Source organism: Oncorhynchus tshawytscha, linkage group LG10, assembly GCF_018296145.1.
Source record: "Oncorhynchus tshawytscha isolate Ot180627B linkage group LG10, Otsh_v2.0, whole genome shotgun sequence".
Taxonomy (NCBI): Eukaryota; Metazoa; Chordata; class Actinopteri; order Salmoniformes; family Salmonidae; genus Oncorhynchus; species Oncorhynchus tshawytscha.
This window is the reverse complement of record NC_056438.1, coordinates 59,688,340-59,711,993: the sequence shown is the minus strand read 5'-3', so window position 1 is coordinate 59,711,993 and position 23,654 is coordinate 59,688,340. Positions and strand designations below refer to the sequence as shown.

The 23,654-nt window shown below is 44.8% G+C and overlaps 1 protein-coding gene across 1 annotated transcript in view; it reads right to left on the bottom strand.

Moving 5' to 3' along the window:
* Window positions 1-23,654, bottom strand: part of LOC112260547 (histone-lysine N-methyltransferase 2C) — a 118,848-nt gene that overhangs the window by 1,875 nt on the left and 93,319 nt on the right. The window contains exons 41-58 of the mRNA XM_042329583.1: window positions 21,551-23,500; window positions 20,807-21,010; window positions 16,880-17,044; window positions 16,411-16,537; window positions 15,975-16,122; window positions 14,247-14,422; window positions 8,288-8,427; window positions 7,657-7,984; window positions 6,069-6,208; window positions 5,194-5,313; window positions 2,838-3,380; window positions 2,103-2,706; window positions 1,701-1,837; window positions 1,363-1,505; window positions 1,025-1,199; window positions 757-873; window positions 537-610; window positions 63-171 (exon numbers count right to left, since the gene is read on the bottom strand). Of these exons, the coding sequence (XP_042185517.1) occupies window positions 63-171; window positions 537-610; window positions 757-873; window positions 1,025-1,199; window positions 1,363-1,505; window positions 1,701-1,837; window positions 2,103-2,706; window positions 2,838-3,380; window positions 5,194-5,313; window positions 6,069-6,208; window positions 7,657-7,984; window positions 8,288-8,427; window positions 14,247-14,422; window positions 15,975-16,122; window positions 16,411-16,537; window positions 16,880-17,044; window positions 20,807-21,010; window positions 21,551-23,500 (5,400 nt within the window). The remainder of the gene's footprint in view (window positions 1-62; window positions 172-536; window positions 611-756; window positions 874-1,024; window positions 1,200-1,362; window positions 1,506-1,700; window positions 1,838-2,102; window positions 2,707-2,837; window positions 3,381-5,193; window positions 5,314-6,068; window positions 6,209-7,656; window positions 7,985-8,287; window positions 8,428-14,246; window positions 14,423-15,974; window positions 16,123-16,410; window positions 16,538-16,879; window positions 17,045-20,806; window positions 21,011-21,550; window positions 23,501-23,654) is intronic.

Sequence of the window (23,654 nt, the reverse complement as noted above, 5' to 3'; positions counted from 1 at the left end):
ACAATGAAAACGCCATTCATAGCATATGTAGAGATTTTCAATTGGAAGGAAAAAGAACCCACCTCCTCTCCTTTCTCGATTCTGCGGTTGGAGGTGATGATGATTTTATAACCTCTTTCGAAGGTTACCACCTCAGCGACACAGTTTGGGGTACAAGAGTGGTTGATGTACCTGTATAAGAAAACAAACACGTAGCATTGCACATTATGACGGAATGTTTTATAACATTTTTGAATGAGAGGTTCATTGTGCATTCTGTGTAATCAGACTCGAGGCTACATACGGAGCCCTGTAAATGAAGTACTGCACCACCATCCTGACATTGAGCGACAAATAAATCAGTTAAGATTAGAATGTGAATCAGATGGAATGTGACTATGTAAACAATACAACAAGGCCCTATATGATAGACTAGCGTCCTGTCCAGGGGGTGTACTTCAAGCTGCCTCCTGCTCCTATTAGCTGTTCCGGCCTGCAGAAGCCAAGGTTCACACAGTAAGGCTACTTCCTTTGACTTTTGTAAAGAATATGCTTACCTTGCTAGACCCCCTGTCTGACTGGAATCAACGACATGTTCACTGTCGATGCGGAACATGAACACGCCACGATTCTGTAGGAGAAAAGTAACCACTTAGACCAACTGGAATCATCACATGAGATAATATAGCAAACATGTATTATTCAGCCTTCCCTCTCCACAACACAGTAATTAGTACAGCCTTGAGTAAAAAACAATAAAAATAAATGTTTTTCTACCTGAGACTTGTAAGTCCTTTGCTTCCTGATGGCCACCTCGTTGCGGAGGACGGTTCCGTTGTACTCGATCACCATGGTGTGTTTCTCTATGTCCCTGGATGCATATAGACCCAGGCCCTGTGGACACAGCAACCAGAAAGTTTGTCCACGTCCAACAGTAAGTCCCCTTACTCTCGTGCTGTCATACTTCAGTGTCATATTCACTCTGCTACTTTAGAAGGGGAATGCTACAGAGCTGAACATAGAAGATCATGTCCAGTAGACCCACCTGGATCTTGGAGGCAGCGAGGTAGACGTTGGCCCTCCACTCACTCTTCATCCAGCGGTACTGAGAGGACCTGTGGTGCACCATGGGAGGCTTGGTGTGGGGTACACCTCCCTCCCCCTGGGCTGTGTTCTGACACCTGGAGGAGGTATTGGTGGTGCTGGATACCGGCTGGGGCCTAAGAGAGAGAGTGTGTGTGTGTGTGTGTGTAGAGGAGGGTATAGTACAATTAACAAAACAAGTACAAAACAAAGCCTACATATTGTTATAGAAAGATCACTTGTGCTAAACCAAAGTACATTCAATCCACAGATTAAATTGTCGTGGAAATTCCACAATACCTAATGACAACGGCGGTGGATGGGGAGCTGGTTTTGGGCATGGCCCGGGCACTGCCGGAGGGGTTAAAGATCAGAGGCAGCTCCATCAGAGGGTTACGGCCGTAACGGAAGGTATACCTGTCACAGGCCTCTATCCCTGGGAGCTGGAACACAACCAACAGCATAGGGAAATGAGACTGGAACACTCCTCACTTCAGTGTCTACAATACAGTATGGTGTGGGTATTTTAAGAGTCGTTTACCTAAATAGGCAGCTACAGACACCTATAGCGCCATTTGAACATTGATCATTTAATCTAAATCTAAATTGTTTTAATTAAACTAAAAACAGATACAAACCGATTCAGTGATCTTGGTAACTGCAGACACGGTGAGCCCAAACAGGTCCTCTCCTTTCAGATAGACAGGGAAGAGTTTCAAAGTTCCTATTTCAGTTCTCCTGTCAGCCACCGGAACCAGGACCTTATCCCACACTCCTGATGGGCAGACAGGAAACAGCAGGGTCATAGATTATATATTATAGGGACTCCTACAGAACACATTTATTGTCATAAAACAGAATCTGAAAGGGAAAATGAACTAGAAACAAGCCTAGTCTAAGCTAACCCAGATACATAAACAGCAGAGGCTATAGCCAAAACAAGGCTAACTAAGCATGTCATAAAACCAATCTAGCTAGCCCACCTTCACTAGACAAGCCTAATCTAAAGCCTGGCCTAAGACAAATCCATCCCAGCCCACCTTTGGCGGTGGAGTCAGTGAGGACCAGGTCCTTGTATCCCTGCTCAATGACGCGGATGCTGAATTCCGGTTGCTCCTCCCTCTCCTCTACGGAGCACAGGTAGCGGCAGCGACGGTTGCCATGGCGCATGCTCCAGTAGATGCGGCAGGCCTCGTAGCCCACGGGGAAGATGGCTGTGGCCGAGTGGAAGGCGGCCATCTGGGACGGGGTGATCTGACCCACGGCATAGAGCACCAGGCTGCCCACTCTGAAGGTGTAGCCCAGCTCGGGCTGCAGTACGGCGTTGGCCATCTGCCTCACCTCGTCCCTCTGGATGTAGACACGGCGGAACACAGCGAAGCAGCGCAGCTCGTGCTCCAGGACGTGGCCAGAGCCACCGTGGGTGGAGCCTCTGGGTCGGTGGGCGTGGCACAGCATGGTCTTGTCCTTGAAGAAGATGCAGTGTGCCTGCAGGGCGCAGGTGAAGTGGTAGATGTTGGTGCAGCGCAGGCGGTGGCAGCCGCTGGTGGCGCCCATCTGCTGGCAGAAGGCACAGCGGACCGCCGAACCCCGCCTCAGCGCCAGCTCTACATTGATCAGAGCGCCTGACTGCGTCTCATACACCTATACAACAATACAACGTTAATAGATATACAACACAATAGAACTTTAATAAAAGAAGGGGCATGATTGTAGTGGATGGTAGTAATGATCTGAAACCAGCATTCCACCTCTCTATCCTCTGGGCTACCTACCTCGGTGGACCAGAGGGCACAGTTGAGGTGCACCCACACATCCAGGTCCAGGCTGAGGAGTCGGGCAGGGCCATCGGTGACCCCATCCCCCAGCTGGTGACAGAAGCAGCAGCGGCGCTGGTCCCTGAGACTGGCCCCGGGGCGGAGAGACGCTCCCAGCTTCCTCAGCAGCTCATCTATCTGGTCCTCATCAGGGAGCTGGGAGCTTCCTCTGGGCACCACCACCTGCACTGTCCACTTCCTCCAATGGAGACCCTTGTGTCTCTTCCCCTGGTGCCAGCCCTCCTGTTGAGCCCTTGGGCCCCGCGCCTTCAGCTTCACCGTCACTTTGATGGTGTCTGACTTGGCCTCTGTCTTAGGGGTCTTTGGGGTGTCACTGGCTGGGGGGAAGGGGATGGGTGAGGTGGAGGGAGGGGACTGCTTGAGCTGGAGCTGGGCCAGACAGTGGACATCCAGAGAGGACATGTTGTTGCTGTACTGGTGGAGGGCTTTAGACAGGCTCACTTTCTGGTCCGAGTCTGGAGACAGGAGGGCTACCGTGTCCTGCAGAAGACAATAATGTAATGATGACCTGCACATTTCAATTCATTCATTCATTCTAGGCACAGCTTTGAAGAGGCACAAAGAGGATTCAACACAGCTTTGACTTGACATATTATGCAATCTTCAACACCTTTACATGCCTTTGATTCTTGTGCACACCAAAGTGCCTCATGTACAGTGGGACAAAAAAGTATTTAGTCAGCCACCAATTGTGCAAGTTCTCCCACTTAAAAAGACGAGAGAGGCCTGTAATTTTCATCATAGGTACACTTCAACTATGACAGACAACATGAGAGAAAAAAAATCCAGAAAATCACATTGTAGGATTTTAATTGAATTTATTTGCAAATTATGGTGGAAAATAAGTATTTGGTCACCTACAAACAAGCAAGATTTCTGGCTCTCACAGACCTGTAACTTCTTCTTTAAGAGGCTCCTCTGTCCTCCACTCGTTACCTGTATTAATGGCACCTGTTTGAACTTGTTATCAGTATAAAAGACACCTGTCCACAACCTCAAACAGTCACACTCCAAACTCCACTATGGCCAAGACCAAAGAGCTGTCAAAGGACACCAGAAACAAAATTGTAGACCTGCACCAGGCTGGGAAGACTGAATCTGCAATAGGTAAGCAGCTTGGTTTGAAGAAATCAACTGTGGGAGCAATTATTAGGAAATGGAAGACATACAAGACCACTGATAATCTCCCTCGATCTGGGGCTCCACGCAAGATCTCACCCCATGGATTCAAAATGAACGCAAAAATCCCAGAACCACACGGGGGGACTTAGTGAATGACCTGCAGAGAGCTGGGACCAAAGTAACAAAGCCTACCACCAGTAACACACTACGCCGCCAAGGACTCAAATCCTGCAGTGCCAGACGTGTCCCCCTGCTTAAGCCAGTACATGTCCAGGCCCGTCTGAAGTTTGCTAGAGAGCATTTGGATGATCCAGAGGAAGATTGGGAGAATGTCATATGGTCAGATGAAACCAAAATATAACTTTTTGGTAAAAACTCAACTCGTCGTGTTTGGAGGACAAAGAATGCTGAGTTGCATCCAAAGAACACCATTCCTACTGTGAAGCATGGGGGTGGAAACATCATGCTTTGGGGCTGTTTTTCTGCAAAGGGACAAGGGCGACTGATTCGTGTAAAGGAAAGAATGAATGGGGCCATGTATCGTGAGATTTTGAGTGAAAACCTCCTTCCATCAGCAAGGGCATTGAAGATGAAACATGGCTGGGTCTTTCAGCATGACAATGATCCCAAACACACTGCCCGGGCAACGAAGGAGTGGCTCCGTAAGAAGCATTTCAAGGTCCTGGAGTGGCCTAGCCAGTCTCCACATCTCAACCCCATAGAACATTTTTGGAGGGAGTTGAAAGTCTGTGTTACCCAGCAACAGCCCCAAAACATCACTGCTCTAGAGGAGATCTGCATGGAGGAATGGGCCAAAATACCAGCAAGTGTGTGTGAAAACCTTGTGAAGACTTACAGAAAACGTTTGACCTCTGTTAAATACCCTTTGTTGGCAATGACAAAGTATTGAGATAAACTTTTGTTATTGACCAAATACTTATTTTCCACCATAATTTGCAAATAAATTCATTACAAATCCTACAATGTGATTTTCTGGATTTTTTCTCTCATTTTGTCTGTCATAGTTGAAGTGTACCTATGATGAAAATTACAGGCCTCTCTCATCTTTTTAAGTGGGAGAACTTGCACAATTGGTGGCTGACTAAATACTTTTTTGCCCCACTGTATTTGAATTGGTAGGTATTGGTAGGACATTCTTAGTAGGACAAACCTTGGAGTCTGTAGTGGTTCTGGCCTGCGACGAGGAGGAGGAGGAAGCAGAGTAGAGGAGGAAGCAGCTGTGGCTGCAGAAGACCAAGTTCCCCTCGGAACGCAACAATCCTTCTTGTTCCTGAAGAAGAGGAGGGAAGCCAGGCATGTTAGGAGATGTAGCGAGGGAGCTCAATGAGATATCAAAGACCAACTCGATGCCCATTCAGAAACCTTCATCAATGCTAAAAGGGTTTATTCAATAATCAAACAGCTCCAATATTCAAATGAATCAGGGTTTAACCATTTGTGAACTCCCCAGACTTCAGTTGGAGGGCATGCTACCGCTTAAACCACTAATTGCACCGATATGGATTTCACTCCAATGGGGGGGGATTAGCATAATTAGAGGCTCTATAGTACGTGTGTGTACGGACATGTACGGAAGTGTGTGTGTGTCTGTGTGTGTGTGTACCCCCAAAGGCATAATGTGGATTAATCCATCATATGAAGTGAGGTCTGAGCCTCTGGTCATGACCCGTCTGTACTCTCCTGCCCCCTGGAGAAACAGACTAAAAACAGTAATCCACGGCTGACTGACTGATTGAGAGAAGGGCTTTTACTGGGTTGGTTGGTTGGCCAAGAAGATAGTAAATCAACCCATTTAGATCATGGCTTGGTTGGGCATCATCACAACAAGGTAATTGATCAATCTGTATTGACAGAACATGTGGACTAATAGATAGATATAGACACGACTGTCTAACATGGGCCGCAAGATCAAAATATCAACGTATCGCTAAGTGTTGACCTATAGATAACAGTCTTTGTAATGTATGAGTTCAGCCTGATAAACATGTAGTAATTGACTACATGAAAGCTCTGGCGGTACGTTACCTGTTTGTGTACTGGAAGGTCTTTGATGGACTTGCGGACTCCATTTCCCAGCACCACCACCTTACAGTGGCAGCACCACTGGGGCTTGGAGCCTGGGCTGCCGGGGGTCTTCTGATGAGGGCCTCTGACTGCAGCTGGACCTGAAACACACAGACAGCTCTCTGTGACACAGCTCCTCCAACTATGGTAGATGCATAACAGGCCAGTGCAGTACTGCTGCTAGGTTTATTACTTCAAATAAATGAGTGGAGCTCTGCTGCAGTCTTGTTTTGGACCAAATAACCATTTCAAACGCCTGATTTTTACAACGTTTTAAAGGCAGTTCTTGTCCCACCTTGGAACTTCAATATGTCCGTAGAGTATATTATGTTCAACAATATATTAACAAATTAGCAAACTCAAAAATGGTATATTTTCAAAATGAATTTTTATATTTTTTCAATATTCATAAATGTATGTAAGAAATGTGCTAATGGCATCAAAATACTACTCATGTCACAGAGAAAGCGGTAAAGCTTCATATGACACCAACTTTTGTTTTGTAGAACGTACAGATTAAACATTGTGTCACAAATATTCTAACTATTCACTATTTCTCAATTATGCTTTAAGATCCAAATGTCAAATATATGTCAACAATCCTTCCTCCTAAGGACCCTTCTATGGATTAGATTTAGTGAAGATCATAGTATTTTTTTGGTTCTAGTTTTGCGAGAACCATAGCTGGCCATGATGCAATTGTCTTAGAACAACAGGAAATCGGTTTAAAGATAAAAACCTCCTTGTTATAAGACCCCATGACAATTACCACTAGATAATTGAGAGGCATATCCTATATCTTTACCCCACTGATGAGGTGTCAACTTAATCATTTATCTGGCTGTTTGTGGTCTATGGGTCCAAGCTAACTGACCACATTCATTAGGCCTGTGGTCTGACACTTTGACAGCAGCGATACGCAGGTGTGTGTGTGTGTATGAGTGAGGTCAGGCACAGGAAGGAGGAATACTCAGTTTCATTAGTTGTGTGTATCGCTGTGTGATCATTACGTATCCCAATCATTACCTGGTGGGCCAGACACACACAGCCTTTAGACCCCTGACAGAAGGATAATGATTCGCTGGCCGAAGAAACAGACCATTTGTAAACATTGTTAAAAGGGGCTAATTATGAAAATGGACAACGAGGGGGGAAACAATGACGAGGATTGTAAATGTTTCTTGTAGGCCGAATTATATTGTTGTGCATGTTTTAAATCTGATGTCGTATTGATTGCTGCTGCCTTCTTGTAAAATCGACTGTCTCAATGGGCTTTTCCTGGTTAAATAAAGGTAAATATATATTATATATATATTCTGTTGCCATGCACATTTCTAAAAGGTACCGTGGTGTTGTGCTTGAAGACAGACATGATTAATTTCAGAAAAGTAAGTTGGAAAACTAACAAACAAACAGGTTTGGATGGACATGAATTTCAGCAGTGTCTCATTTCAAGACAAGCACACAAGAGCAGAAACACCTCCCCTGTTATGTCTGTATTTCGACATAAGGGGGCGATAAGGTGCAGGGATGTAGCCCAGTCTCTCACCTGGTCCATCAGGATGGAAGCGGATGTGCTGCTGTGGATGTCCCTGCTGCTGTTGCATCATCATCCTCTGTTGTGGTCCTCCTCCCCCAGGCCTGATGAGCTGGCCTGGGGCTCCGTGAGGGCCCCCCATGTCTCCAGCACCAGCACGGCCCGGATACATCATGGGGGCCCCCGGCCGGTGCACCAGGCCTCCTTGGGGGCCCACCCTCAGGCCGCTGAGCATGGCCAGGGGCCCCCTGTCTGGGCCCGGGGTGCTGCTCACCTCATAGCTGCTGGGGATCTTCACACACAGCAGTTCTGAGATGGCAGCTACCACACCTGTGATGTTCTGAGAACAAAAACACAACATTAAAATGTATGTTGTAGATATTGCCAATCAAGCCACTGGCACATGCACAGTACAGAGAGAGCAAAGAAGTGGCTTCAACTCCTACAATTAAGCCTGGTGATGTTTTAATCGTTACATGTTTGACCAGTAGTGAAATGACTGAGGTGAAACGTTTATGGGAAAAAGGGGAATAAGCTACCAACAATAACCAACAAACATTAAAAAAGGACCTAGACCATTTCCTCCCTGCTGATCTTCTATGAAAGCAGGGGGAAGTGAAGCCAAAAGAACAGAAATACTCACCTCAGCAGCTGCTGGTCTCAGGGTGATGGCTACAGACACCAGGCCTGGTTTAGTGTCGTTAGACGGCGGGCCAAAATGGGAGCCAAAGAACATCCCATAGGGCTCAGTCTTGAGCTCAGTCTTCAGCCTAACCTCTGATCCTACAGGAAGAGCAACAGAGACATTAGGAATAATATTTTAAAGGAGGATTCATTAATACTTACTGCTTTCATTGATATTGTAAAGCCGTTTGTGACAGTGTTGGTGTAAAAGGGTTTTATAAATATCATTTGATTGATGTTGATGTGCCGATAGTAGTGAGAAAGGCAAATCTCTGTTTACAGTTGATCATTTATTACCAGTTTAAACAAATGACCAAGGCTGTGTATATTCATATTAACTTCTCTAGGATTGGGGCCAGCATTTGGAATTTTGGATGAAAAGCATGTCCAAATTAAACGGCCTGCTACTCGGGCCCAGAAGATATGATATGCATATAACTCATACATTACAAAGACTGTTATCTATAGGTCAACACTTAGCGATACGTTGATATTTTGATCTTGCGGCCCATGTTAGACAGTCGTGTCTATATCTATCTATTAGTCCACATGTTCTGTCAATACAGATTTGGATAGAAAACACTCTAAAGTTTCCAAAACTGTTAAAATCATGTCTGTGAGTATAACATAACTGATTTGGCAGGCGAACACCTGAGAAAAATCCATTCAGCAAGTAGTTTTTTTGTTGGTTTTGTAGTTTTCTATTCAATGCCATTACAAAATCCATTGACTTAGGACTCAATTTGCAGTTCCTATGCCTTCCACTAGATGTCAACAGTCTTTAGAAATGGTTTCAGGCTTGTATTCTTATAAATGAGGGAGTAAGACCAGTCTGAATGAGTGGACGTGTCACAGAGCTTTTTCATGCGCAATCCCGAGAGAGTGCATTTCTTGTTACCCTTTTATATTGACAACGTTATTGTCCGGTTGAAATATTATAGATCATTTAGGCTAAAAACAACCTGAGGATTGGATATAAACATTGTTTGACATGTTTCTCTGAACTTTACAGATACAATTTGGATTTTTTGTCTGCCTGTTTTGACTGCGTTTGAGCCTGTGGATTACTGATGAAAACGTGCAAACAAAACTGAGGTTTTTGGATATAAAGAGACTTTATCGAACAAAAGGAACATTTATTGAATAAATGAATGTCTTCTGAGTGCAACCATATGAACATCATCAAAGGTAAGGCATTAATTAAATCTCTATTTCTGAGTTTTGTAACTCTTCTGCTTGGCTGGTTACTGTTTGTAATGATTTGTCAACTGGGCTATGTTCTCAAATAAGGTATGCTTTCGCCGTAAGGCATTTTTTCAATCTGACACCGTGGTTGGATTCACAAGAAGTTCATCTTTAAACATATGTAAAATATGTTTTGTTTTCTGAATTTTTATAATGAGTATTTCTGTATTTGAATTTGGCGCTCTGCAATCTCACTGGATATTGGCCAGATGGGACGCTAGCATTCCACTTACACTACAGAGGTAAATTCATGGTAACACCTTATTTTAACGGTCCGTAGTAAACCATTTATTAATCATTACTCCCACATTTATAACCCATTTACAGTTTGCCATAATGGCCCAGAGGGGATGGCTGCCGTTTTATGGGCTCCAAACCAACTGTGCTATTTTGTGTGTTTATTCGCATTGTTTGTAACTTATTTTGTACATAATGTTGCTGCTACCATCTCCTATGACCGAAAAGAGCTTCTGGATATCAGAACAGCAATTACCCACCTCAAACTGGACAAATATTTTTCTTTAATGAGTCCGACACGAAGGATATACTGCTTCTCTGAGACCAGGCCCAAATCCCTGTCATTTGCGGGAAGAATAGATGGAAATATAGGGGGTGTCCCGCCTCGACCATCCGTTCTATTGGCTAACGAGCAATCACTGGTGAATAAACTGGATGATCTCCGTTCAAGACTATCCTACCAACTGGACATTAAAAACTGTAATATCTTATGTTTCACAGAGTCATGGCTGAACGACGACACGGATAATATACAGTAGGCTGGGTTTTCCGTGCATCGCAGGACAGAACAGCTACATCTGGTGAGATGAGGGGTGGGTGTGTGTGTCTATCTGTCAATAACAGCTGGTGCGCAATGTCTAATATTAAGGAAGTCTTGAGGTATTGCTCACCTGTGGTAGAGTACCTAATGATAAGCTGTAGACCATACTTTCTACCAAGAGAGTTTCGATCTATATTTTTCCGTAGCCGTCTATTTACCACCACAAACCGACGCTGGCACTAAGACGCACTCAACGAGCTGTATAAGGCCATAAGCAAACAAGAAAACGCTCATTCAGAACCGGCGCCACTAGTGGCCGGGGACTTTAATGTACGCAAACTTAAATCCGTTTTACCTCATTTCTACCAGCATGTCACATGTGCAACTAGAGGGAAAAAAACTATAGACCACCTTTACTCCACACACAGAGATGCATACAAAGCTCTCCCTCGCCCTCCATTTGGCAAATCTGACCATAATTTTATCCTCCTGATTCCTGTTTACAAGCAAAAACTAAAGTAGGAAGTATCAGTGACTTGCTCAATACAGAAGTGGTCAGATGACGTGGATGCTGCGCTACAGGACAGTTTTGCTAGCACAGACTAGAATATGTTCCGGGATTCATCCAATGGCATTGAGGAGCCACCGGTATCAATCCAAAAGTGCATCGAAGACGTCATCCCCACAGTGACCATATTCCAACCAGAAGCCAAGGATTACAGGCAACATCCGCACCGAGCCAAAGGCTAGAGCTGCCGCATTCAAGGAGCGGGACACTAATCCGGACACTTATAAGAAATCCCGTTATCAAACAGGCAAAGCGTCAATACCTACTACACCGGCTCTGACGCTCGTCTGTGGCAGGGCTTGCAAACTATTATGGACTACAAAGAGAAACACAGCCGTGAGCTGCCCAGTGACACGAGCCTACCAAACGAGCTAAATGCCTTTTATCCTCGCTTCGAGGCAAGCAACAAGCAACAGCTGTTCCGGACGACAGCATGATCACGCATGCGCGGACAAACTGGCAAGGGTCTTCACTGACATTTTCAACCTCTCCTTGACCGAGTCTGTAATACCTACATGTTTCAAGCAGACCACCATAGTCCCTGTGCCCAAGAAAGTGATGGTAACCTGCCTAAATGATTACCGCTCCGTAGCACTCATGTCGGTAGCCATGAAGTGCTTTGAAAGTCTGGTCATGGCTCAAATCAACACCGTCATCCCGGAAACCAAAGACCCACTCCAATTCGCATACCACCCCAACAGATCCATAGATGACATAATCTCAATCACACTCCACACTGCCGTCTCCAACCTGGACGAAATGAACATCTATGTGAGAATGCTGTTCATTGACTACCTGCTCAGCGTTCAACACCATAGTGCCCACAAAGCTCATCACTAAGCTAAGGACCCTGGGACTAAACACCTCCATCTGCAACTGGATCCTTCCTGACATGCTACCCCCAGGTGGTACGGGTAGGCAAACAATACATCTTCCACGCTGATCCTCAACATGGGGGCCCCTCAGGGGTACGTGCTTAGTCCCCTCCTGCACTCCCTGTTCACCCATGACTGCGTGGCCAAGCACGACTCATTAAGTTTGCTGACAACACAATAGTGGTCGGTCTGATCACAGACAACGATGAGACAGCCTATAGGGCGGAGGTCAGAGACCTGTCAGTGTGGTCCCCAGGACAACAACCTCTCCCTCAACGTGAGGAAGACAAAGGAGCTGATCGTGGACTACAGGAAAAGGAGGGACGAACACGCCCCCATTCACATCGACAGGGTGGTAGTGGAGTGGGTTGAGAGTGTGAAGTTTCTTGGTGTCCACATCACCATCATGGAGAAAACCACACCAAGACAGTCGTGAACAGGGCACGACAACGCCTTTTCCCCCTCAGGAGACTGTAAAGATTTAGCATGGGTCCCCAGATCCTCAAAGGTCTACAGCTGCACCATCGAGAGCATCCTGACCGTAAGGCGCTACAGAGGGTAGTGCGTACGGCCCAGTACATCACTGGGGCCAAGCTTCCTGCCATCAGAGGAAGGTCCAAAAAATTGTCAGAGACTCCAGTCACCCCAGTCATAGACTGTTCTCTCTGCAACAGCACGCAAGCAGTACCGGAGCGCCAAGACTAGGTCCAAAAGGCTCCTTAACAGCTTCTAGCCCCAAAGCATAAGACTGCTGAACAATTAATCAAATGGCCACCCGGACTATGTACATTGACAACCCCCCCTCCCCCTTCCAATGAAAAAACAAAATTATGTTATTCATTGTTTATTATCTATGCATAGTCACTTTACCCCTAAATTACCTCGACTAACACATTGACTCGGTACCCACTGTATATAGCCTAGTTATTGTTATTCTTTACTTTAGATTGTTTAGTATATATTATCTTAACTCTATTTCTTGAACTGCATTGTTGGTTAACTTCTTGGTGACAGGGGGCAGTATTTTCACATCCGGGTGAAATGCATGCCCAAATTCAACTGCCTGCTACTCCCCAGAAGATAAGATATGCATATTATTAGTAAATTTGGATAGAAAACACTCTGAAGTTTATAAACTGTTTGAATCATGTCAGTGAGTATAACAGAACTTATTTAGCAGGCGAAACCCAGAGGACAAACCATTCAGATTTCTTTTTTTGAGGTCACTCTCTTTTCAATGGGTGTTCATTGGGAATCCAGATTTCTAAGGGACCTTCTTGCAGTTCCTACCGCTTCCACTGGATGTCACCAGCCTTTAGAAATTGGTTGAGTTTTTTCCTTTGTGTAATGAAGAAGTAGCACTGTTCAGAACGAGGGTAACTTCAAGTGTACTGTTTGATAGAGGCGCGTGACCAGAAAGCTAGCTACAGTTTGTTTTCCTCCTGTATTGAACACAGATCATCCCGTCTTCAATTTTATCGATTATTTACGTTAAAAAAAGACCTAAAGTTGTATTAAAAAAGTAGTTTGAAATGTTTTGGCAAAGTTTCCAGGTAACTTTTGAGATATTTTGTAGTCACGTTGCGCAAGTTGGAACCTGTGTTTTTATGGATCAAACGCGCCAAATAGATGGACATTTTGGATATATATCGACGGAATTAATCGAACAAAAGGACAATTTGTGATGTTTATGGGACATATTTGGGTGCCAACAAAAGAAGCTCGTCAAAAGGCATGAATTATATTTTTATTTCTGCATTTTGTGTCGCGCCTGCAGGGTTGAAATATGCTTTTCTCTCTTTTGTTTACGGAGGTGCTTACTCAGATAATAGCATCGTTTGCTTTCGCCGAAAAGCCTTTTTGAAATCTGACATGTTGGCTGGATTCACAACAAGTGTAGCTTTAATTTGCTATCTTGCATGTGTGATTTAACGAAAGTTTGATTTTTATAGTAATTTATTTGAGTTTGGCGCTCTGCATTTTCCCTGGCTTTTGGCCAGGAGGGACCATCCCACATATCCCAGAGAGCAGCAGGGGGCTGCAGGGTAGCCTAGTGGTTAGAGCGTTGGACTAGTAACCGGAAGGTTGCAAGTTCAAATCCCTGAGCTGACAAGGTACAAATCTGTCGTTCTGCCCCTGAACAGGCAGTTAACCCACTGTTCCTAGGCCGTCATTGAAAATAAGAATTTGTTCTTAACTGACTTGCCTAGTTAAATAAAGGCAAAAAAAATAAAAAGGTTAAGGGCTTGTAAGTAAGCATTTCCCGGTAAGGTCGACACCTGTTGTATTTGTGCATGTGGCAAATCAAATGTGATTTGATCATAAAGTAATTTGGCAGTCCCTAATCTAGTGAGCCGTATTGAACCCTAATCCTAAATGGTGTGCAATCTTTTTGTAAATGGCTTATAAATGGTTTATTATGTTAAAATAAAGTGTAACCTTATTTATTTACCTTTCCCCCAGGGTGTGGGGAGCATGGGGAGGACGGGGGAGAGGGGCTCCTCCTTCACCAATGACAGGTCTGGGTAACGGCTTATCTCCACGCCAACCACACTTTCTGGGGACGAGGAGGGGACAAAACTATCTGGTGTGTCCCGGTCCTTACAATGCTCCTGTCCAAGCCTGTTACTGTGACAGAGAGGGAGGGGGTTGAGAGAAACATTATATAACATTAGTATGTATCAAAACAACAATGTTGGTCAACCTATTTTTCACAAAAAATAACATTGCATATCCCAGGCTTCCCTAAACTGAGAACATTGTGTTGAGATTGTTTTGGAGTCTGTGAAAGATTGTATGGTATATCTACAACCTAGTCATACAGGAAAATAACTGTTTTTAGACAAATAGGCTATTTTCACACAAATATAATTGCGTTCACAACTGTAAATTGTCTCGATCAGAGTTCTCATAGCTAAGAACATTATGTAGAAATTGTTGTGTAGTCTGTCTGAAAGCTTGAATCATATACAGTGAGCCCCAAAAGTATTGGGACAGTGGATGCTACCATGATTACAGATAATCCTGAATTAATTGTGAATAATGAGTGATAAATTAGACTTAAATATCATACCCCCCAATAAATGTTAACCTCCCATGTTATTATAATGGTGAGAGGTTAGCATGTCTTGGGGGTATGATATTTGTGCGTCTGTAACTTTCTCACTCATCATTATTCAAGATTAATTCAGGACTATCCATAATCATGATAGCATCCACATTCATATAAGTGTTTAAAAACATATTCTATTCTTATTTACAATAAAAGTGACTCCAAAATCTCACAACACATTATTTACCATTCATTTCTATTGGCTACAAAATAATTTAAAACACAACCAAAACAAACAGCAAATGCATCCAACTAATTTTGTTGAGTCACAAGCTTGATGAGTGGCGCAGTGGTCTAAGGCACTGCATCTCAGTGCTAGAGGCATCACTACAGGCCCTGGTTTGATTCCAGGCTGTATCACAACAGGCCGTGATTGGGAGTCTCATAGTGCGGCACACAATTGGCTCAGCATCGTCCGGGTTAAGGTTTGGCCGGGGTAGGCTGTCATTGTAAATAAGAATTTGTTCTTAACTGACTTGCCTAGTTAAATAAAAGGTTAAAAAACATAAATAAAAATAAAAGCTAATCATTGCGTGCTAGGAATATGCACTTTAACCTCATTTAAATCCAAAGTGCTGTATACACAGCCAAAACAACAACAAAAATGTAATTGTCCCAATACTTGGAGCTCACTACATGTATCTACAGCCTCGTCCGAGTATCCAGATCAAGGAGAATGCATGTTTTTAGACAAATATTAGTATACAAAGTGTCCACTGCACTGTCTATGAAGTGCAATTCAAATGAATCTTTGTCCCAGTAGGGAAAATGATTGTGCGGCCAAGTATTTACAGAATACACTGTAATCACAATGACAGGTTTAGAAAGTAATACGGCATCATTAAGATGTAAAGCATAACCAAAGACATCCCTCCTAATTAGGATTGCAAAATTCTGGTAACTTTGCTGAAATTACCAGATTTTACAGAAACCCTGGTAGGAGGATTGCAGATTTTCTGCTAATTCCCTATTGATTCCTGGAATCTTGAAGGCGGGATTTCTGGAAAACCTGGGAATTTGGGGGAAATTACTGATTGCCCTGTTATGGGGAGCAGAGGCCTTACTTACCTGAGTTCCTCCTGGTTGTTGTGAGGGGGCGTGGGAAGGGAGGCTGGCACGTCCACAGTTTTAGGTCCCTGAGCAATGGCTCGGGCCAGCAGGTCCTCCTCGGTTCTGAATGGGACGTGGAGCGGCTTGGAGACCAGATTTTTGGACACTACATAGAAGAGGAACATATGAATGAGACATTAAGATTGGTCCTAACAGCATGACACTACAGTTGGAAATTGTTGCAAAAACTTTCATGGCCATTTTCTCAATAGGGGTTGGGGAAAGGTTATGAACTTTCAAAACAGCATAACCTTCTCAACACATTTCAGAATGCTGTGTATGATACATTATTTTGAGGTAAAAAAAAAAACAGCTTCAGAGATTCAGCAAGCTGGAACTAATCTACCAATAACCCCTGGTCACCTGTGACCTCTGAACCCTCCCCAGTGCTCACCCATGGCAGCAGCTTTGCTGGCTAGCTCCTCTGTAGTGGCAAAGCCGTTGATCATCTTCTGTCGGTTTACAGGTGGAGGAGTCGGAGGGAGTGAAGCCGGCGGGGTGGGGGGGTTGCTCAGATTGTTCTGCTTTGAAGAAACAAGCCAAGGAATACATGTCAACATACTACAACAGGGGATATATAATATTGTATCATAGTCGTCTCTTGCAACCACAAATCACTGCTTCAAAGCCACCAAAGGCATCATTCAACTTCATCTTAATTAAAGTGTCTTGTGCCTGGGGCTGGTCTAGTGGGTAGTGCCAGCACCTTCTGCGCACACAGTATGCAGTACATGTTTGTGTGGGATCCCTCCATCTCTCCCTAGCTCATTCAAAGTCCGTCTCTTTTTAAATAAAAATACGAGATGAGTAGGATTTTTTTTTTTAAAGAACAAAATAAACTCCAGTTGGAGGTGAGGCCTCACCTTGTAGGTGAGCTGGGAGTAGTAGTCAGAGACTCCATCCAGAGAGCCACTGCCAAATGTCCCAGACAGGAGGTTCTCACCGTTCAGCTGGCCGCTGCCGTAGGGGGCAAAGTGAGAAAAGTTCATCCCTATCAGGGGCTCCATGAGGGGTAGAAGGGACAACTGCTGTAGGGTGAGAGAGAGGAAGGGAGATGGAGAGAAACAGAGAAGAGGTTACGCATATTTATTTATCTATTTAACCCTTTAATATTTGACCAGAGAATATGACAACATTCTTATTTCCAGTAATGACCTAGGGAAGAGTTACAGCCAGGGGAGAAGAAAGGCGAGAGGTTGAATGTGCTAATGATGATAGAACTATATGTGAAGTGAGAGGAATGTTCCTTGGTGGTGTAAAACTGCCTGCCAACTTCCATAATTACCTCAGATATAGAGGGAGCGCCAAAAGTATTGGGACAGTGAACATTTTTGTTGTAGTTTTGACTCCAGTACTTTGGATTTGAAATGATAAAATGATTGAGGTTAAAGTGCAGACTGTCAATTTAAATTTGAGGGCATTTTAATCCATATCGTGTGAACTGTTTTCGAAATTTGAGTACTTTTTGTACAAGTCCCCCATTCTGGGGACCAAAATTGGGACAAATTCACTTATGTGCATTAAAGTTTAGTATTTGGTCCCATATTCCTACAGTAGCACGCAATAGATTACATCAAGCTTTTGACTTTACAAACTTGGATTCATTTGTTGTTTGTTTTGGTTGTGTTTCAGATTATTTTGTACCCAATAGAAATGAATGGTAAATAATGTATTGTGTCATTTTGGAGTTTATTGTAAATAAGAATTGAATATGTTGCTTCTTCAAAGTAGCCACCCTTTGCTTTGATACAGTTTTGCACACTCTTGGCATTCTCTTAACCAGCTTCATGAGGTAGTCACCTGGAATGCATTTCAATTAACAGGTGTGCCTTGTTAAAAGTTCATTTGTGGAATGTATTTCCTTCTTAAAGAGTTTGTGACAAGGTAGTGGTGGTATACAGAAGAAAGCCCTATTTGGTAAAAGACCAAGTCCATATTATGGCAAGAACAGCTCAAATAAGCAAAGAGAAACGACAGTCCATTATGAAGGTCAGTCAATGTGGAAGACCCAGAGTTACCTCTGCTGTTGAGGATAAGTTCATTAGAATTACCAGCCTTCAGCAACAGCAGCACAAATAAATGCTTCACAGAGTTCAAGTAACAGACACATCTCAACATCAACTGTTCAGAGGAGATTGGTGAATCAGGACTTCATTGTCAAATTGCTACAAAGCAACCACTACTAAAGGACACCAATAAGAATAAGAGACTTGATTGGGCTAAGAAACACAAGCAATGAACATTAGAACGGTGGAAACCTGCCCTTTGGTCTGATGAGTCCAAATCTGAGATTTTTGGTTCCAACCGCCGTGTCTTTGTGAGACACAGAGTAGGTGAACGGATGATCTCTGCATGTGTGGTTCCCACTGTGAAGCATGGAGGAGGTGGTGTGATGGTGCTTTGCTGGTGACACTGTCTATGATTTATTTAGAATTCAAGGCACACTTATCCAGCACGGGTACCACAGCATTCTACAGCAATTCGCAATTACATCAGGTTTGAGCTTAATGGGACTATCATTTGTTTTTCAACAGGACAATGACCCAAAACACACCTCCAGGCTGTGTAAGGGATATTTGACCAAGAAGGAGAGTGATGGGATGCTGCATCAGATGACCTGGCCTCCACAATCACCTGACCTCAACCCAATTGAGATGGTTTGTGATGAGTTGGACCGCAGAGTGAAGGAAAAGCAGCCAACAAGTGCTGAGCATATGTGGGAACTCCTTCAAGACTGTTGAAAAAGCATTCCAGGTGAAACTGGTTGAGAGAATGCCAAGAGTGTGCAAAGCTGTCATCAAGGCAAAGGGTGGCTACTTTGAAGAATGAAAAATATAAAATATATAATTTTGCACGCCCAATTTTTCAGTTTTTGATTTGTTAAAAAAGTTTGAAATATCCAATAAATGTCGTTCCACTTCATGATTGTGTCCCACTTGTTGTTGATTCTTCACAAAAAAATACAGTTTTATATCTTTATGTTTGAAGCCTGAAATGTGGCAAAAGGTCGCAAAGTTCAAGGGGGCCAAATACTTTCGCAAGGCACTGTACATTAATGTAGATGTGTTTAGAAATATATTCTATTCTTATTTACAATCAAATTGGGCACAAAATATACTAAAACACAACCAAAACAAATAGCAAATGCATCCAAAAAGTGTGTAGAGTCCAAAGATTGATGTAATCATTGCGTGCTAGGAATATGGGACCAAATACTAAACTTTTGACTACTTTAATACACAAGTGAATTTGTCCCAATAATTTTGGTCGCCTGAAATGGAGGGACAATGTACAAAAAGTGCTGTAATTTCTAAACGCTTCACAAGATATAGATGAAAATACCCCCAAATTATACCTGACAGTTTGCACGTTAACCTCAGTCATTGCAACATTTCAAATCCAATGCAGGAGTACAGAGACAAAACAACAAAACATTTGTCACTGTCCCAATTTGGAGCTCACAAATAGCACCAAGTCAAATTAACATACTTGGGGTATTATTCACATCTTCAACTCCGCTGTGGCGGCTATGTGTTTAGTGTAAGTCTGTGGGTAATATATCCTTGTTTATTGATTACAGCGATTACTGGGTATTTCAAATTGAAGCGTGTTTGAAAAGTCTAGATTTCCCATTCAATTCATTTTCTACAATTATCCTTCCCACATAGGAAGGAAACGAAGACAGCAATTACTTATCAAAATGACAGTAATTTAAACTTCAACAAAACAGCACGTAAATTGTAATAAAAGAGCTGGTTGACTGTTTGATAATAACGTTTGGTGAGAAAAACAATATTATTTATGTCTCATTTATCAGTGATATGCAGACAGTATGGTGTAGCAGCACCCAGTAGGCTAGGATACCATTTGTTTCAATTTACATCATTTTTATATGGTCCCCCTGCCCTCCAGGAGACCATATCATGGCTCCATGCCATCAAACTGAATACCGGTATGCAATCAAACTGTGTAGTTTCTATCGCAATTAACTAAAGCCATTTATGAAGTGATGTGGCTGCATACAGATTTAATCAATGAAGAGCACCATGGGGGTGGGGGTGGGTTATAATATGTCCCATTCTTCTCCATAATAACCACCAGTAATGCCTGGGTGTATAACTGTCAAACCTAGCAGCTTCATTTGGTAGTCCATTAACACGGCAGTAATGTGGCTGTGATGCATGTAATGGTATCAGCATACACACACCCGGGGCACCGTCCTATCTGTAATTAGCTAGCTCTGTGGTCGATGCATCACAGCGCTGTTAAAGACAGAGCTGTGGAAGGAAACATCTCTGAAGGGATAATTTAGCTCCCCTTAATGTGAGATGAGTAAATGTACCATGCTGAATGTGGCCTATTGGTATAAGAAGAAGTCTAGTCTCTGACGTGTGTGTAGAGTATCAACAGCTTTCAGTTTATTTGTCACGTGCACCGAATGCAACAGGTGTAGTAGACCTTACAGTGAAATGCTTACTTATAGGCCCTAACCAACAGCGTAATTTTTAAGTAAAACATAGGTATTAAGTAAACAAAAGATAAATATGGAAATAATAAACAACAGTAAAGACAGTGAAAAATAACAGTAGAGGCTATATACAGTAGAGGCTATATACAGTAGAGAGGCTATATACAGTAGAGAGGCTATATACAGTAGAGAGGCTATATACAGTAGCGAGGCTATATACAGGCAGCGGTTAGTCGGACTAATTGAGGTAATATGTATGTGTAGGTATGGTTAATGTGACTATGCCTATAAGTGATATGTGATGTTTAAGTCTACTCCCTACCTGTTTGAGCTGGGTCATTAGTGTATCAGTGCTGGAGTGCACCAGTTGCTTCTCCTCCCCTTCTTTCTTCCTCTTCTTGTAACGAGAGGCGGGCCTCTCTCCTCCTTTGGGGTTCCTCTTGTTCCTGCCTTTCCTCTTCTCCTGTCCTGTGAGCAGTGGTCCTGGGAACTCTGGAAGGCCAGAGAGCTGTCCGTCTGAATACGCCTGGGAGGAGGTAGATGAGTACTGTGTCAATTGTCATAGAGAAACTGGTAAGAAAGCAGTGTCTCGTTTATCGGCAATCACAAAAATATCTATATAAAAAAAAACATGACATGATACCACGCTGTTCATAAATAACTTTTACAATTCACAACTCTTAAGCCTTGGGTATTTCCACCAACACCACCATTATTTTTAGCAGGAGAAAATCTGAGAGACCATTTCATGAATCACGACTCAGCCTAAACTACTGCCTCCTACTATGACGCACAGCAGTTTGTCACAGGCAGCAACCCATTGGACTGATTCACTGAACCAGACTCAGAGCCTACTTGGCTTGGCTGTGACTCACACTGGCTGCTCATCTACCTACATAGCAAGCTAGCGGTCACTGTGACTCAATGGAGGCTGGTGGAGGGAGAAATCGGAGGATAGACTTATTGTAATTAATGGAACTGGATCGTTCCATTTATTCCATCCCAACTGTTACAATGAGCCTTCACCAACCTCCACTGCCGTGCCTCATCTACCAGACCGACTCACCCCGTTGCTGTCCATGGAGCTCTGCCTTAGCAGCAGGGCCTTGCAGTCTGCATCCACCTCCTCTTCCTCAGACCTCAGGCTCTTGTCTGACCGTTGGTGGGGAAGCCCTGGTCCATTAAGAGGCGTCTGCCTGTTCTTCAACAGGTGTTTGAGGAGTTCGTTGTTACTCCCAGATTCCCCTTTTGCTCCCCCGCCGTGGGAGGGGCTCTGTACTGCAGCTCCACCCTCCTCCTTCACCGTGCCCATCCCTGATCCCATGTGCGAGGAGGTGCCATCTCTGGGTCCGTGGCACTCGGTGCTCTCAGTCTGCTCCAGCTTAATGTTGCTCAGGATGCGCTCCTGCTCCAGAGCTTGGGCCCTGGCTAGGGAGATGTCTGATGGGAGGCTACCCATCCCTACAGGCTGCCCAACACCACCCAGCCCTCCACCCAGCCCTCCAGAGAGCTGCCTCTCCAGCTCTGAGTGGCTATGGCTGGGGGTAGAGGTGGAGGAGCCAAGTAAGGGGGACCTGGAAAGGTCTTGGTCCCCGAAAAGGTGGGCGTTGTTCCTGGTGGGTGTGGAGGATGTGTCTGACCGGCAGGGCGTCAGAGGGGCAGTCAGGTCAGAGCGCGGCGTGGACGGCGTTTTCACAGAATCTGCATCGTCATTGTCTTTCTTCTTCTTCCTGTTTCTTTTCTTCTTGCCATTCTCATCCGGGATGATGTTGGAGTAGAGCTGGATCAGAGACTGACCCGAGCCGGGGAAGTTGGAAGGCAGGGGCGTGGTGGAGTTGCCGCTCCCAAATGGAGGGCCTTCCCCGGGCATCTGTGGCATCACGCCTGGGCCGCTGAACCTCCGGGGTCTGTGTGGACCCTGGGCGAAGTTACCCTGTAGTACCATGTTATCAGGCCCAAAACCAGGTCCCATGTCCTGAGGAATCATCCCGTTACCCATTATGGCCCTCCGGTCTCCGCCTTGTATGAAGGCCCCGGGAGGAGAGCCCATCCCTGGCTGCATGGGCTGCTGCAGGGGGAATATCGGTCCTAACTGCTGCATGAAGTCCTGGGGCAGCTCAGCATTGAAGAACGGCATCTGAGAGAGGGGCACCATGTTCCCCCCGTCAGGCCCCAGCATGCCTTGCTGTTCCATCTCCATGCGTTGTTTTAGGGCGCGCTGACGTTCTACTTCCTGCATTAGTTGGACCCTCTGCCTCTCCTGCTGCTCTCTCAGCCTCTCCCGACGCTCTCTCTCCTGGAAGCCCTCACTAAACGGGTTGTTGTCGTCAAACTTCAAACCGGAGCCCTGTGGTGGTTTGACCCCGCCGGGTTGAGGCTGAGGCTGGTTTTCCATGGGCATCTGCTGGGGCATTTGGGGAGGCATCTGCTGGGGCACTTGGGGAGGCATCTGCTGGGGCACTTGGGGAGGCATCTGCTGGGGCACTTGGGGAGGCATCTGCTGGGGCACTTGGGGAGGCATCTGCTGGGGCACTTGGGGAGGCATCTGCTGGGGCACTTGGGGAGGCATCTGCTGGGGCACTTGGGGAGGCATCTGCTGGGGCATTTGGGGAGGCATCTGCTGGGGCATCTGTGGGGGCTGCTGAGGCAGGTTGCCCATGGGCAGTTGAGGCTGCTGAGCTGGGTTTCCCATGGGAACCTGAGGGGGCATATTGGGTCCGCCCATGGGCATGGGAGCTCCAGGATGCCAGCCTGCTGGTGCGTTGGGCATGGGCATTCGTTTTGGGGGGGCGTTTGGCTGGCCTGGATGGATTGGTACCTGCTGCACCATGTGGTTCATAGATGGGTGGTTCATTGGAGGCCCACTTGGTACAATGCCGGCAGGGCTGCCTTGTATTGGTGGCATTCCTGGCACTGCTGCTGGCATCACAGTGGGAGGCATGCCACTGCCACCCTGCTGCTGCTTCACACCATACTCCTCGATCAGGTCAGCATGCTCTTTCTGCTGCTTCCGGATCTGAAAGGACAAGAACCAAAAATATATATTACATAAGAACATGCACAAACAGCTGGCAAGACAGACAATAACAATTCAACATTTGTATTGACATAATTACAAGGAGCTTTGAACATTTTGGTCTGGTCTCAAAACTTAGTTCCAAGCAAGGGCA